Source organism: Thrips palmi, unplaced genomic scaffold, assembly GCF_012932325.1.
Source record: "Thrips palmi isolate BJ-2018 unplaced genomic scaffold, TpBJ-2018v1 HiC_scaffold_6, whole genome shotgun sequence".
NCBI lineage: Eukaryota > Metazoa > Arthropoda > Insecta > Thysanoptera > Thripidae > Thrips > Thrips palmi.
The window spans coordinates 6,973,251-6,986,600 of record NW_023144633.1 but is presented as its reverse complement, the minus strand read 5'-3'; the positions used below and the strand labels follow the sequence as shown (position 1 = coordinate 6,986,600).

General features: G+C 40.7%; 4 protein-coding genes across 5 annotated transcripts; 2 read left to right on the top strand and 2 right to left on the bottom strand.

Annotated features, from left to right (window-relative positions):
* Positions 1-299: 299 nt before the first annotated feature.
* Positions 300-4,758, bottom strand: LOC117651648 (zinc finger protein 878-like). 2 transcript variants are annotated; one of them, XM_034395844.1, is made up of 13 exons: positions 4,521-4,758; positions 4,184-4,297; positions 3,866-4,087; positions 3,525-3,787; positions 3,177-3,422; positions 2,950-3,091; positions 2,564-2,866; positions 2,299-2,482; positions 2,151-2,218; positions 1,928-2,062; positions 1,702-1,821; positions 1,486-1,608; positions 300-1,410 (listed from the first exon to the last, which is right to left on the bottom strand). In XM_034395844.1, exons 2-13 carry the CDS (start codon positions 4,215-4,217, stop codon positions 863-865), a joined length of 2,388 nt encoding a protein of 795 aa, XP_034251735.1. In that variant the 5' UTR covers positions 4,218-4,297; positions 4,521-4,758; the 3' UTR covers positions 300-862. The 2 variants fall into 2 exon arrangements, with proteins under 2 accessions (XP_034251735.1, XP_034251736.1); XM_034395845.1 differs by lacking the exon at positions 4,521-4,758 and adding an exon at positions 4,474-4,505.
* A 435-nt stretch (positions 4,759-5,193) lies between these two features.
* On the top strand, positions 5,194-7,952 carry LOC117651655 (aspartate aminotransferase, mitochondrial). The gene is made up of 9 exons (XM_034395854.1): positions 5,194-5,434; positions 5,822-5,978; positions 6,064-6,192; positions 6,269-6,490; positions 6,575-6,731; positions 6,810-6,908; positions 6,979-7,144; positions 7,225-7,375; positions 7,459-7,952. The coding sequence occupies exons 1-9, from the start codon at positions 5,340-5,342 to the stop codon at positions 7,579-7,581; spliced, it is 1,299 nt and encodes a 432-aa protein (XP_034251745.1). The 5' UTR covers positions 5,194-5,339; the 3' UTR covers positions 7,582-7,952.
* Positions 7,953-8,154: 202 nt separating this feature from the next.
* On the bottom strand, positions 8,155-10,208 carry LOC117651657 (39S ribosomal protein L3, mitochondrial). The gene is made up of 8 exons (XM_034395856.1): positions 10,060-10,208; positions 9,821-9,914; positions 9,495-9,740; positions 9,281-9,421; positions 9,016-9,176; positions 8,739-8,928; positions 8,545-8,651; positions 8,155-8,463 (listed from the first exon to the last, which is right to left on the bottom strand). Exons 1-8 carry the CDS (start codon positions 10,146-10,148, stop codon positions 8,271-8,273), a joined length of 1,221 nt encoding a protein of 406 aa, XP_034251747.1. The 5' UTR covers positions 10,149-10,208; the 3' UTR covers positions 8,155-8,270.
* Positions 10,209-10,355: 147 nt separating this feature from the next.
* LOC117651650 (eukaryotic translation initiation factor 2D) lies at positions 10,356-13,350 on the top strand. Its single transcript, XM_034395848.1, is given in 11 exon segments — positions 10,356-10,571; positions 10,573-10,604; positions 10,821-11,067; positions 11,147-11,561; positions 11,653-11,798; positions 11,927-12,110; positions 12,206-12,383; positions 12,469-12,555; positions 12,633-12,843; positions 12,930-13,101; positions 13,182-13,350. Coding segments are annotated over 11 exon segments (1,800 nt in total). The 5' UTR covers positions 10,356-10,547; the 3' UTR covers positions 13,286-13,350.

Below are 13,350 nucleotides of genomic sequence, written 5' to 3'. Positions count from 1 at the left end.
CTTCGACCCCTTAGGCCGCAGTGGCCTGTCGGCAAGCGAGTCATTCTTTAAATTGCGCATTGATCTCTGCCTATCGAATTCAGACCCGTCGTCAAACTCGCGACTCTTTCTCACGCAGCTGAGGGTTTTTGTTTCTTTTCTCTCTCATTTTCTTTCTCTTCCTCTCTTTCACTCTAATTTTTCTCAATGATGAGATGTATGTGGAGGCTGATCATCAGTCCAGCATTTTCAAGTGTCTTTATCTACGGTAAATTTAATTGCTCATAGATAGAGACATAAGGGGAAGAACAGAGAAGCAGTTTCATCAATATTAACTCTTTATTAGAAATACATCTAGAATATGATATAGTACGTACAATACTGGGCCACAGAATACTGGGAGCCCATTAGATTTGGATAGAAACAAAAATCATGCTCCTTAAATCAGAAGGTAAATAAATTACACAGGCATGAAAATCAGTCTTTTAAAGAATTAAAAAGATCTCCACTGGCCAACACAAGATATAAATAATTAACAACTTAACTCTACTGACTCACAAAAATAACATACAAAACAGATTTTCAATAAGTAAAGTATTCTTACTTCAGTAGGATTGGTAATTAATTTAATGTCAAACTATTCTGACTAACAAACCAAACAGAATCCACGAAATTAAATTATGCAGACCACAGAAAATGTTAAATACTTATCACAGGCATATTCACTTCTTCGACATTTACAGGGATTTCTTAGTTAAAGCAACACAAAATTAACACAGAAACAACTCAATCAAGACCAAAATTCCCATTAAGATGACAGTCTTTTCAAAAGCTCAACAGAATTAGATTTGTAAAGCTCTGGATTTTCAAATTTTTTTCATGACTAGCAGAGTAATGAAGTTGCATTGTCATTATCATTATCATCCAATGTTCCTAATGGACTAGGTAGTACATACTGTATACAGTTCAAAGCATCAACAAGTGTATTTTGCTCAGTTTGAATAGCCACATATTGGGGCAAATTGGAGCCTTGGTTAAGAGAAGCTAAGATCTCTGCATTCCGCAGATCATCGTTGCTTTCATTGCTGTGCGACCCAGATATGTACCGATAAAGGAAAGTGGGTTGTTCTGCTGTACTGTGATAAGAGGCCAGAGCAGCCAAGCCTGCCAGGCCACAAGTACCATCCATACTTGTGCTGTCTGTGCTGTCACGGCTATCAGCACTATCTGCAAGCACAGGATCCTGGGTTGCTGAGGCCCGAGTACCAACTAGCTCTTCAAGTTGGTGCTGCCGCAAGTGCTCCTCCAAGGTATCTTCCCGCCAAAAGGATTCATTGCAGTATGTGCAATTGTGGACCACAGGGAAAACATCCATGACTTTCCTCTGTTTCTTCTGTGAAGCTTTCTTCTTAAGGTGTGGTCGATGATGACCTATGAAAATAAAACAAGCAATACTGTAGATAGACAGACAGGGGACTGAAGGGGAGACCTCAAACAGATACATACCTCTCTTTCCATTTAATAATGGACTTTGTTTTACTTTTTCAGGCATGTGAACCTTCATATGATTTTTTAAAGCAGTGTTGGTGGCACCAACAAAATCACACTTGTTGCATCGTTTGCAATCATCTGTGGACACAATTTAATGATCATTATTCCCATTTTACAAACAAAATTTTGTTACTAATGATAGCAATTTCTCTTGCCAAGCCCTAAGGTTACCTTTGTGTGATTTCACATGATTCCGCAAATCCTTGCGAGACTCACACCGAAGATCACACTTTGGACAAATAAGTGAAATTCCTGGTTGATGATTTTGTTGAATGTGTGTTCTTAGACTCGCTGTGAGAAAGTATATCAATAATCAGTATCATGGAGTTTAATAAGTTGATGAAATTCTTTTTGCTAATGCTGAAACTCATTTGTAAGGAACATTGTTATGACTCACTTTTAAGAGCAGCAGCATAGCTGCAGTCTGGGCATTTAAATGGCTTGTCACCAGAATGCAATCTTGTATGTCTTGTAAGGTCAGAGCTGGTAGTGAAAGCTCTGCCACATTTCTTGCACTTGTAGGGATGGTCACCTGAAAAATACATAGATTTTTTTTAAAACAATAACAATAAATACCAACTTGTATTTTAGTTAGATAGGCTTTTTATTTTTAATCATACCAGTGTGCTTCCTCAAGTGAACGTTCAAATGTGACTTTGTGCGAGCACGGTGATCACATAACTGACACCTACAAAAGAAAACAATACCAATCATAAGTACGGTACTTTTAAATAAAAATTGTGTTAAAAGAACAAGAAATCTTCTTACTTGTAAGGCCGTTCATCTGTGTGCTTGCGCATGTGTATGACCAAACCGCTTTGGTCCCTACATGCAAAGTCACAGACTTTACAAAGAAAAGTCTTTTCACCACCATGGCAGCGAAGGTGAACTGACAATTTGTCTCCTCGTGTAAAAGTCTTGTCACATTCAGGGCACTTAAAAGGTCGCTCACCTAAAACACAAAGCCTACTTTAGCCATTGAGAACTCTACAGGGTACTTAATTGGCACTTTGTGAGTAGAAAGGTTCAATACCTGTATGTGTTCTTATATGTCGGGTTAAATCTCTTAAAGAGTTTCCTTGAAACTTGCATCCATCATTGGGACATGAGTGAACTTTGCGAGGCCTACTTGTTTTCAAAACTTGATTTGTTTGCATCTGTGATAGTATGTTGCTACCAAGTGAGTCAATGCCATCAGGAGCAGGTGAAGTAGTTTCTGGTTCAGCAACCTGCTCTAGCAATCTCTTTTTACCATCTTCAGTTTCAAAGGTTAAAGTGTCAGTTGAGTCAGTGATAACCAACTGGTTGTGCAAATTGCCATAGGACAGGAATGATTCTGTGATCAATGGAAGAAAAATAAATAAAAGAGACAAGCGCAAGAGCAATCAGAGCAAAGCACAAATATGAACTTCAGTTTACCAGCAGCATTAGGATAGATTGGGAGGCTTGGCTCATTTGTTAGATGGTTGGCTAATAGTGTAGCAACTTCCACATCTTCAACATCCAACAAACCACCATGAGGACCGATGAACCGTTCAGGAACTTGGCACTCTTCTTCAACCTTATCCCCAAAATACAGTGACACAAATATTAACACCCAGTTGCAGGCAGTTCAAATCCAGTAATGTACTTACAAAGTAACTCACCGAATGAATCTCATCATCAATATGCTTCTCATGAGTCAATGTGAGCACAGAATCCTCTTCACACCTCTGCAAATGCTCATGGCCCATCTCTTCATGCATGCTGTCATCCTCTGTGGCCATCACTTCAACACTTGCGTCTTCTTCAACATTACAGTTCTCTTTCATATTTTGGTTCTGCAGCTTCCTCAGAGAATTAGAAACACTAAAAGTGCCCAAAACTTTGGCAGCAGACCAGGAAGACACCCACTAGATAAAAGAAAAACATATTGATGGTAATGATGTAATTTGCTACTAATTTATATAAAAACTGAGAGATACTCAAAATTTGCAGCTTTGAAAAATACGTACATCATCATCCAACATGATTCCCTCCTCAGCTGCTTTGTCATCTGAAGAAATATCTTGGTTTAGGTCGTCTAATCTTTGACTTGCAAGATCAGCCAACAACAAATGAGGTGGGTGAGCAGGGGAAGGTGCTTCAGCAGTTTCAATGCAATTTGTGGGGGGAACTTCCTCATAAACCTCTTCCTTTTGAATGGTGAATGCCTCAGTATTGATTAAGGCAACCCTCGTATACTTTGTTTCTGGCCGGGTGGGACTAATGTTGCTACCTACAAAATAAATTAGTATGAAAAGTTGTGAAGCATTTATCAATGTCTATCTCCACTTAGAAAGAAAGAAAGTCTTACCACTAAAGGATGTAAAAATAGGATTGCTACTGGATGAAGGAGAGATGCAAGGAACTGGAGCAGACACCAACTTTCTGCTAATGGGCGAATTACAGTTTTTTTCGCTCTTGTGACGCATGAACAGAAATATATCCGTAAAGTGCTTTTTACACTTGCCGCAAATATGAATATCATCTTCACTCTGCTCATCAGTCAAAGGCTGGTCAGATGGAATGTGCAAACCTGAAATAAATAAGAAAATTAATGAAACATTCCAAAAATTGGATAGTAGAAACAAAATAAGTGACATTAGAAAAGCTTAATGTTCCTGTTACTTACGGGGTATTCCCGACCCTGAAGGGATTATTATCATTCTGATTGTATGAGTTTCAACTGACTGGTTAGTTCAGTGACAATTTACACGGTTCTCCCCATTTCTGATTCCTACAATTCCTGTCAAAAGACAGTTGTTTACTAAATAAAAAAGGTTAGGAGCATTGTCGTTTGATTGCGTGGTCCATATCTGAGATAAGGACACCCCAAGTTTGAAACGATTAAAGTCTGATGCAATGAGATTTGTCACGCCGGAGTTGATCAAGATGTAGATAAACGGTACGCAAGGCACATACTTTGATGTAAAACCCTAGCAAAACCACAACAACACACATCCACTGACCGTAGCAGACAGACAGACGGACAGACGACGGTAACGGAAAGTGACAGCCGGACAGCAGTGTTACCACTCACACGGGTCTCAAAAATGAAAACTGGGGGTACAAATTTATTGTAGGGTACATTGCACTAGTCCGTTCTCAAAGCTAGAGGAGTCTGAAGCGCGACCTGAAGACAAAAAGTATTCGCGGTGATTTTCTTCTGGTATTAACTTGTCAAATCTACAAGTACTCCTCATGGCACACATTCATATTCGCATCGACCATTTCTCTACCCCTTTCCCTGTTCTGCCGCTCACCTCTCTCTCTTATCTCCCCATTTCTTAATTTTCCTCGGATCAAAGAGCAACTGATCTAAAAATAAAATGACGCATGACCCAGCAGTAAACTGCGAAAAAGACACATTTGCGTGGAGGTGGAAATTCCCTGGCGGTGTTCAATGAAGAACTTTTTTCTACAGCGTTCGCGATTCGCCGAACGGGGCGACAAAACCTTGTCAGAACATCCCCGAGCGCAACTTATCGCGTCTCGGCCTTGAGCGAGATGAGTGGGACTCGGTTATTTGTTTCCAAAGCTGATTCGCCGGCGAGATAAAGTGTGGTGGCTGTGTCTTTCCCCGCCCCCCGCCCATCAGCTGGTTCCGCCCCTGCCCCCGCCCCCTCCCCTCCGCCGCCCCCCTCTAGCAGCCGACAGCCACTGTGCGCCGTGCCACGCGAGGAGAGCAGGCCACTGCTTTCGATCTCCGTCAGTCAGAAGCGTTCAGAGTGCTGACCTTGACGGCGCGGCGTTTCTTCCTCCCCGATCTTGCCGAAATCCCACGAGCCATGGCGTCAGCAACCAAGATCGTGGGCATCACCACCAACTCCCTGCTCAAGGCTGCGCCGGTGTCGCTGTCATCGGCCGCGCCGTCCAGGCACAAGTGAGTTGACGTAACCCCGGTGCGAAGTGCGCTCGGTAAGGCCGCGTGCCGCGTGCTTTATCGAGTGAGTGCCCCGGCCTCGGTGTCGGTGGCGTTCAGTGTCGGTGGTCAAGGGCCGGGGCGGGTAGGGTTTGCCTTCGGCACGCCCCTCGTCAAGTACTCGCACTCAATCAAGGTCAGCTCAAGGTCGCTCGACTCAGACTCGCTGCCGCCCGGCGTACCAGTCCTTGTGTTCCATCTGTTTGGTCGTCCCACCCGCGCTCCGTTCGTTGACATGCCTCGTCAATTGGCCTCGTGGTTGCCCTGACGTCAGGGCGTCCGATGTCAAGTGGCTGGCTACTTCCAGTGTGGCGGTGCATTTAATTTCCTGTTTGTTCTGTCTGCCAGCTCATGGTGGTCCCACGTTCAGATGGGTCCCCCCGACCCAATCCTGGGTGTGACCGAGGCGTACAAGCGCGACCAGAATCCCAACAAGATCAATCTTGGTGTTGGAGCGTACCGTGATGACAACGGCAAACCTTTCGTTCTGCCAAGTGTACTTGAGGTAAGAACGATTGTCTTCGGAAACTTAGCTCTGTTTGTTGTGTGATGACACACCCATCTGAATTACATCGTACTCTCTTTTCTAGGCTGAAGAGCGCATGCGCAAGAAGGCACTGGACAAGGAGTATGCTCCCATCTCTGGTCCTGCTGATTTCTGCAAACACAGCATTGCACTTGCTCTGGGTGAAGACAGTGAACATCTGAAGAACTCTCTGGCAAGTTTGTCACTGGTGGTTGCAGTTACTTTATCAACAAGTGTATGGAAGTAACGTTCATTATTTTGCTTTGTAGAATGCTACAGTACAGGGTATTTCGGGAACTGGGTCCCTGCGTATTGGTGGTGCTTTCCTTCAACGATTCTTCCCTGGGTCGAAAGACATCTACCTGCCAACTCCTTCCTGGGGAAACCACACACCCATTTTCAAGGATTCTGGACTTAATGTAAAGCAGTACCGTTACTATGACCCTGCTACCTGCGGACTTAACTTCCAGGGTGCTCTGGATGACATTTCAGTATGTAACACTCAGGGCCTTTCTGACTGCTTGAATGGTTCTTACATACTTATTAACACACTAATAATATTCTTATTTGTTCAGAAAATCCCTGAGAAATCTATTATCTTACTGCATGCCTGTGCACACAACCCAACTGGTGTGGACCCCAAGCCAGAGCAGTGGAAGGAGCTTTCAAAGCTCATCAAGGACAAAAAATTGTTCCCCTTCTTCGATATGGCCTACCAGGGCTTTGCATCAGGTACAATTAACAATCCTAATCAATAAGATGCCCTTAGTTTCTCCCAGAAATGAAATAAATTTGAAATTGGTTTCTTAGGTGATGTTGCCCGTGATGCGTTCGCTGTGAGGCTTTTTGTGAAGGAAGGTCACCACATTGCTCTTGCGCAGTCCTATGCCAAGAATATGGGCCTCTATGGTCAGTATTGTTTGCAAGTTCACATGAATCATAACTTTGGTAGAGCTCCCTAGTTACTGATTTATTTCAGGTGAGCGTGCGGGAGCATTCTCTCTCGTTGCTGGCAGCAAACAAGAAGCTGACACTGTCATGTCCCAGCTGAAGATTCTTGTCCGACCTATGTATTCCAACCCTCCCGTTCATGGAGCAAGAATTGTGGCTGAAATCCTTGGTGATGCTTCTTTGAAGGCCACTTGGTAAGTTGTGTTTTTGCTCATTCTCTCTAGTCCGCTTGTCAACATTTTGATGGTGTAAAATACTTCGTTGCTGTTAATAGGCTGAAGGATGTGAAGGGAATGGCAGACCGTATCATTTCTATGAGGACACAGCTCAAGGATAACTTAAAGAAGGAGGGATCGTCCCACAACTGGACTCACATCACTGACCAAATTGGAATGTTCTGCTTCACTGGCATGAAGCCCGATCAGGTGAGATATTCTATGCTTTCTATTTTATTTGGTCCTGTGTCCAGTCCCATGTTCCCTTTGCTTATACGACTGTTTCTTCCTAGGTTGAACGGCTTACCAAGACTTTCAGTGTTTACCTTACCAAGGATGGACGCATTTCTATGGCTGGAGTCACCAGCAAGAATGTTGGATACCTCGCAAAGGCTATGCATGAGGTCACCAAGTAAATTTCCTGAAAACACCTTTTTTATATGCCCCCCCCCCCTTCCCCTGTTGCCCCCTTTTAAAATGCCAAACTTTTTAATGTATTTTACTGTGCATTTGTTAAACTGTAAGTTACCTGTACAATTTAGTATATATATGTTACTTGTGATGTATGAATCTGTCCACAAAGAAAACCAATCACATCAGATCTCTAGTCGCACTCAATCAAATGCATTCTTAAAGCTATCTAAATCAAATTAATGCAACATTCCTGCAAACTGTTGTGCACCTATTTTTATAATAGAAAATGTTGATGCATTTGATGTTCCGGTACAGTTGTAAAGACATGCCTATAAAGCCTTTATGAATAAAAAACAATTCCTCACTGTTTAAATTGAGTTGAGTTACTACCTCTAATAAATCCCAATTGCTGAAACATCATAGTATGCCTGCAACCTTGCAACCCTGTCTAGGTAGATTTTTCAGTTGATGCTGAGGGAAGCATCACTACCTTGGACTGACATTCATTTTTTCTGGCTTCAAAAACAACTTTCATGTGCAAAGGGCAAGGAAACTTTCCATCTAGAACATAATTCTGTCAAGTTTAACAAATTTTAATACTCTAATGTACAAAATATTTTACAACATTCTGGCATGATTATTTTTCAGAAGTAGTGAAAACGATTATTGTGAAGGTATTGCAGTATTATTCTCATTTCTTTCCTCCTTTAGCTTTGGCAATCTTAGCACCAGTTCTCACAGTAGGAGTGTCAACTACTTCATACATTATGGAAGATCCATCAAATGGATGGACATCAGCTGCATAAATGTCCTCTGGGTGCGTCTCTCCTTCTTTAGGTATGTAGGTTGGCAGTGGACGTGCATCTTTTGCCTCTCTAACCCACCTGATAAAAAAAATTAAAACAATTTAAATTCTGTGAAAGTTTTTCAAAGTTCTAAAAAAAAAAAAATTAAAAAATCCTTACCTGTGTTGCAATAAACAATCATGAATGTAGGTATAGGAGTTAATTTGTCCAGGAACATTTTGTCCAATAACATAAAGAACATTGTATTCAGTATTAATTCTCAAAATCTGAAAGGTTGAAAATGATCAGTTAATTTCCTATAAAGTTACATTTTAAGACACAGATCAGAAATCACTAGGGAACAAATTTCACACCTTCAAGCCTCGTAGTGTTCGTGTCTTTCCTCCCATGTGCCCAGGCATCTTTTTCCCTGGCCAAACACGTGCTTTACCTCCACCTGCACCAATATTACCAGGACGTCGATGAGTCTTTGTAACACCATGAGTAGCTCGCATGCCTTTGAAGCCCCATCTTTTCATGACTCCTTGAAACCCTCTCATTATCCTAAAATCCATACAAAAATTAGATTACATTAAATTTATTTATGATTTAAGAAACACATGAATACATGAACACATGAGTAATACTTACGTAAACCCTGTTACATCAACATAATCTCCAGCTCGGTAATGCATAGCATTGAGAGGAGTACCAGGAGGAAGAACTGCTTGAGGAGATATTAAAAACCTTGCCAGCCTGCGTTTAGGTGGAAGTCCCGATTCCCGGAACAATCCACAATAGTTTTTGGTGAACTGCAAAATGTAAATTGGACCTCAGCAGGGAAAGAAAAGAGCCTCTAATACATGATGAAAAAATGCATATGTATAGACATATTAGCAGCAAAAATACACCATACCTCCTGGGGATCTGCACTCTCCGCTCCGACAACCAAAGCACCATATCTACCCAGAGCCTTTTTGGGAACAACTTTTTCACGTCTTCTTAATGGAATAACATTCTCAGGTGGGTTATACTTTACAACATGGTTATCTACAATCTGAACAACAAGAACAGTAAGTCAGAAAGCTCAAAGCTTACATAAATGCCAGTCTCCGAAAAATTGTACTCACTTGTAATAGAGTACACATGACACGAGTTCCATCTTTGAGCCACATAGGCTGAATACCAATCTTCCTTGCTATTGTTGAGGTTCTTCTAATTCCAGGGAACCACTCTACGGGCTCAACTTTTGTGACATTTTTAACAGGAGAGCCGTAAGTCTGAACACCACTGACAACAGTTGGTGGACCAAATTCTTTAGCAATAGTCTCTTGTATGAATTCTTTGTTTTCTGCAGTAAGATTTTCAGAATAATGCTGAAACAGAGAATGCAGATTAATGTAGAAAATTCCATAAGACTCCAATGTGAGGAATGGGGAATGTCCATTTTACTTACAGAACGATCTTTCCGAACGTGCCAGTAAGGATGACGAAATCTGGGTATTTGAATGATTTTGTGGCTCCTCACTTGTGTCACACAAACTTGAAACCTGTAGAGAATTACAATTATAATAATAAAATTGAAAATATAACCTACAGCATGCCGACAGTACTAAATACAAAGTAATGACGACGAGGGGTTAAAACATCTATCCCAGCCTCTCTGAATGGAAACCTATCAGCAAGTAATCGTACCGAACATCAAGAGCACTAGAATTTGATTTAGAATTGCATAGAATCCCTTGAAATAGAGATATAGCACGGGCCCTTAGAGCAGCCATCATGTGTTTTTCTCTTTCCTTTCGCTTTCTTTCTCTCTCACACAAAACAAACGCTACCTTCGAGCAGACGACGCACAGTGTACCAACAAGCAACAAATGGTGAATGTTTATCTTTTATTTTATTTTTGTTAGATTTGTTTTTTTATGAAAAGAAAATTCATCGGACATATATTTTTAGGAATTGCGAGCTATCTCTAGTACATCAGTACATCAGTACAATTTAGCAGTGATTAGTATTCACCTCACATACCAACATTACAGAGTCCCTCTGTCAAAGGGGTGACGGTTTCACACGTTTTGGTCTGCTCCTGTTTTATTCTAGCTACAGCTGTGGGTTTTGGTGTTGCGACTTATTGCTTATGGTTTTTGTTGCAAGATCAATATTGATTGTCAGTTACAAAAATGTTTGCTAAACCCTTCCAAGTAAAAAAGCAATAGTCAACTGAAAGGATCAGCAAGGTATGATCTCACATATTATCTACCTTTTCAAATAAATTTCATTCTAAACTCCATTCTTATGCATCCTTTGGTTTTATCATTATGTCAAAAATTTGTTGAGTGACTTGTCTTTTTATTTCCTTTTGCTCTAATGACAGTGCTTTTGCTGAATCCAAGTTAACGTAGTTCCGACAGTACTGAACATGTATTCAACAAAAATCATCCTCTTCTTTTCAGGAAAAAGTTCAGAGCTGATGTATTGAAAGCGTTTCCTGCCATCACAGAAGATGCCTTCAATGAATGTATTCCAAATAAGGACCCGGTGTCTGTGATGAAAGTTTACACTCATACTAAACAGGCGGTCCATGTGTACAGCATAGAAAAAGGTCCAATTGCATTTGAGATGGAAAACAAACTGTTTCCTGCATTATATTTATTGTGGCAGTTCCCTGATTTGGTTCCAACATTCACTACATGGCCCCCGGTAGGTGCAAATTACATCTTATTCATTTTTGCCAAATATCCACTTGACCAACACTTTACGTGTTAAATTTTTTTTTCAGGTGCTTGACAAAATTAAGAATGGAGCAGATCTCATGCTTCCTGGGGTTGTGTTACCTGGTGGCGTCATAGGAATTAATTCCTATGGTACACTAGAAAAAGGGGATTGTGTTTCAGTTAATTTATCAACTAATCGAGCTCCTATCGCTGTTGGTGTTGCTGCACACTCCAGCCAGGACATGTACATGTGTGGAGGACGAGGAAAATGTGTCAACGTTCTGCATTTTGTCGGAGACCTGTTATGGTCGCAAGGAAAATATAATGTTCCAGAGCTAGGCCCTCCCAATATGCCAAATATGCCTGATGAACTGGGTGGTTCAGAAGAAGAGGATGAAAGTAGTGAAGATGATTCAGACCAGAAGTCCTCTTCTTCTTCTTCTGATGACGATGATGATAACGACAAAGAAGAAGCCGGTGGTAATTGTTTTTGACTAGATCATTTATTAATTAAGCTTTATTGTTACTGATGGATGTGTGTCACATACCTGAACTTTCTGCTATCTTACAGGGGTAAAAGAACTTGAACAAAAGTTCAGTGACATGGAAACTGCGGACGTGTCTAGCTCACCTGCTCCAGTAGAAACAGAAGCAGAGGCTATGGATAAATTAATAAGGTTCTGCTGTATAAAAGCACTTAAAACATCAGCTGCTAAGGTGTGTATTTTCTTAACAACCTGTCTGATGTGTGATGCATTGTATTTTGCACATCACTAGTGTGGGAATTTGCATAAGATCTTCAAGTACAGTAACCATTTTTTTCTCTCATTATAAATTTTCATTAGGTGCCTCTTCCTATTCTTGCAAGCAATTTCTATAAAGTGCATATGCTCCCAGCTTGCCCCTCTGGAAAGTCTGTTGATTTAAAGAAATCATCATATAAAAAGCTTGGAAAGTTTTTGGATGAAATTGCTGAGGAGAAGATCCTAGTTCAAAAGGAATTAAGCAAGGGTGTAATGAGTATAACTTGTGAGTGGTAAAATATTCCAAATCAGTTGCAATACCCTAACTCTTCTACTATGGCAACTGAAAAACTTCTAATATAATTAAAATATCTGTTCCAGCCATCAATTATAAGCACGAAGCTATTCTAACATTTTTGGACCTTGATGCTGTTGTAGTAGGAAATGCCATGCAGGGCCATTCACTAGTGGGGAAATGCATTTGTGGAGAAGTTCACACCGAGCAAATGTACTCTGTTACACCAGCTGTTCTCCCAATATTTGGGCTATATTCCAACAGGTATGGCAATGACTTGGTAAACACAGCTGTGGATTTAAAAAAATCAATTTTAAGCTATTTTACTTTTTTTTTTATTTTAAAAAAGGCTAGGAGATCAGCTTACTGCTTCTTCTGTCAAAAAGGTTGTAATGGACTATGTGACCAGTAAGTCCCTTTCAAGTCCAGACACAAGGTAATTAATTAATACAATGGCAATTCATAGATTCTTTGCATTTAACTTTACTTAATTTATTAAACTTTGTTTCTTAGTGACATAAAGTGTGATGAAGTCCTTGCCCAAGCAGTTCTGGGAATTCCTCCAACTGAGGCCTTAGTTCTTCAGTGCAGTGATTTACTTAAAAGAATAATGGCTCGGATGCTGGACACTAGTACTTTGCCCCCACCAAAAGTAGCCAAGGAAGATAAAGGAAAACTGACTCCTATAGATATTCAAACTGCAACTCGAACTGGAAACAAGAAGGTGCATTGAAAAATGATTATTATTACTGTTCATAGCATAGTTAATCCTGAACACACATAAATGCATTATTTGTAATAACTTTTTAGGTAACATTGGTTGCAAATTTGGAAATTTATGGAGTTGATGTTGCCGAATTTGCTAAGGAGTGTCAACGAGGTGTTGCTGCTAGCACTACTATTAACCCATTGCCTGGGAGAAAAGGTGTTCAACTCCAAATTCAGGGAAATCAAGTACGCTTCATTTCACAGTTATTGCATGGTAAGTTCAGGCTGATATTTATGTGACAGACCTTTTCTTTCACTTCCTCACTTAAATTTAAGTTTGTTTTGCTCTGGCAGACAAATACAGGGTACCCATAGCAAACATGCGTGGATTGGACAAAGCTCCAAAAGTGAAAGGCCAGAAGAAAGCTCCTGCAAAGCCAAAACCAAAACCGAAGTAGAAAATTCACTTCTAACTAAATGTGCATTGACCTGAGGATAATGAACTTTTTACTTTAAAAAGGGA

Excerpts from the sequence above, each read along its gene's own strand:
- LOC117651648 (XM_034395844.1), bottom strand. The coding sequence starts at position 4,217 with ATGATAATAATCCCTTCAGGGTCGGGAATACCCC. Across the intron at positions 3,423-3,524 it reads GAATCATGTTGGATGATGAT|TGGGTGTCTTCCTGGTCTGC; the intron begins GTACGTATTTTT and ends TCTTTTATCTAG. Across the intron at positions 3,092-3,176 it reads TTGATGATGAGATTCATTCG|GTTGAAGAAGAGTGCCAAGT; the intron begins GTGAGTTACTTT and ends TTTGGGGATAAG.
- LOC117651655 (XM_034395854.1), top strand. The coding sequence starts at position 5,340 with ATGGCGTCAGCAACCAAGATCGTGGGCATCACCACCAACTCCCTGCTC. Across the intron at positions 5,979-6,063 it reads TTCTGCCAAGTGTACTTGAG|GCTGAAGAGCGCATGCGCAA; the intron begins GTAAGAACGATT and ends TCTCTTTTCTAG. Across the intron at positions 6,491-6,574 it reads GTGCTCTGGATGACATTTCA|AAAATCCCTGAGAAATCTAT; the intron begins GTATGTAACACT and ends TTATTTGTTCAG.
- LOC117651657 (XM_034395856.1), bottom strand. The coding sequence starts at position 10,148 with ATGATGGCTGCTCTAAGGGCCCGTGCTATATCTCTATTTCAAGGGATT. Across the intron at positions 9,741-9,820 it reads ACGTTCGGAAAGATCGTTCT|CATTATTCTGAAAATCTTAC; the intron begins GTAAGTAAAATG and ends TCTCTGTTTCAG. Across the intron at positions 8,464-8,544 it reads GATTGTTTATTGCAACACAG|GTGGGTTAGAGAGGCAAAAG; the intron begins GTAAGGATTTTT and ends TTTTTTTATCAG.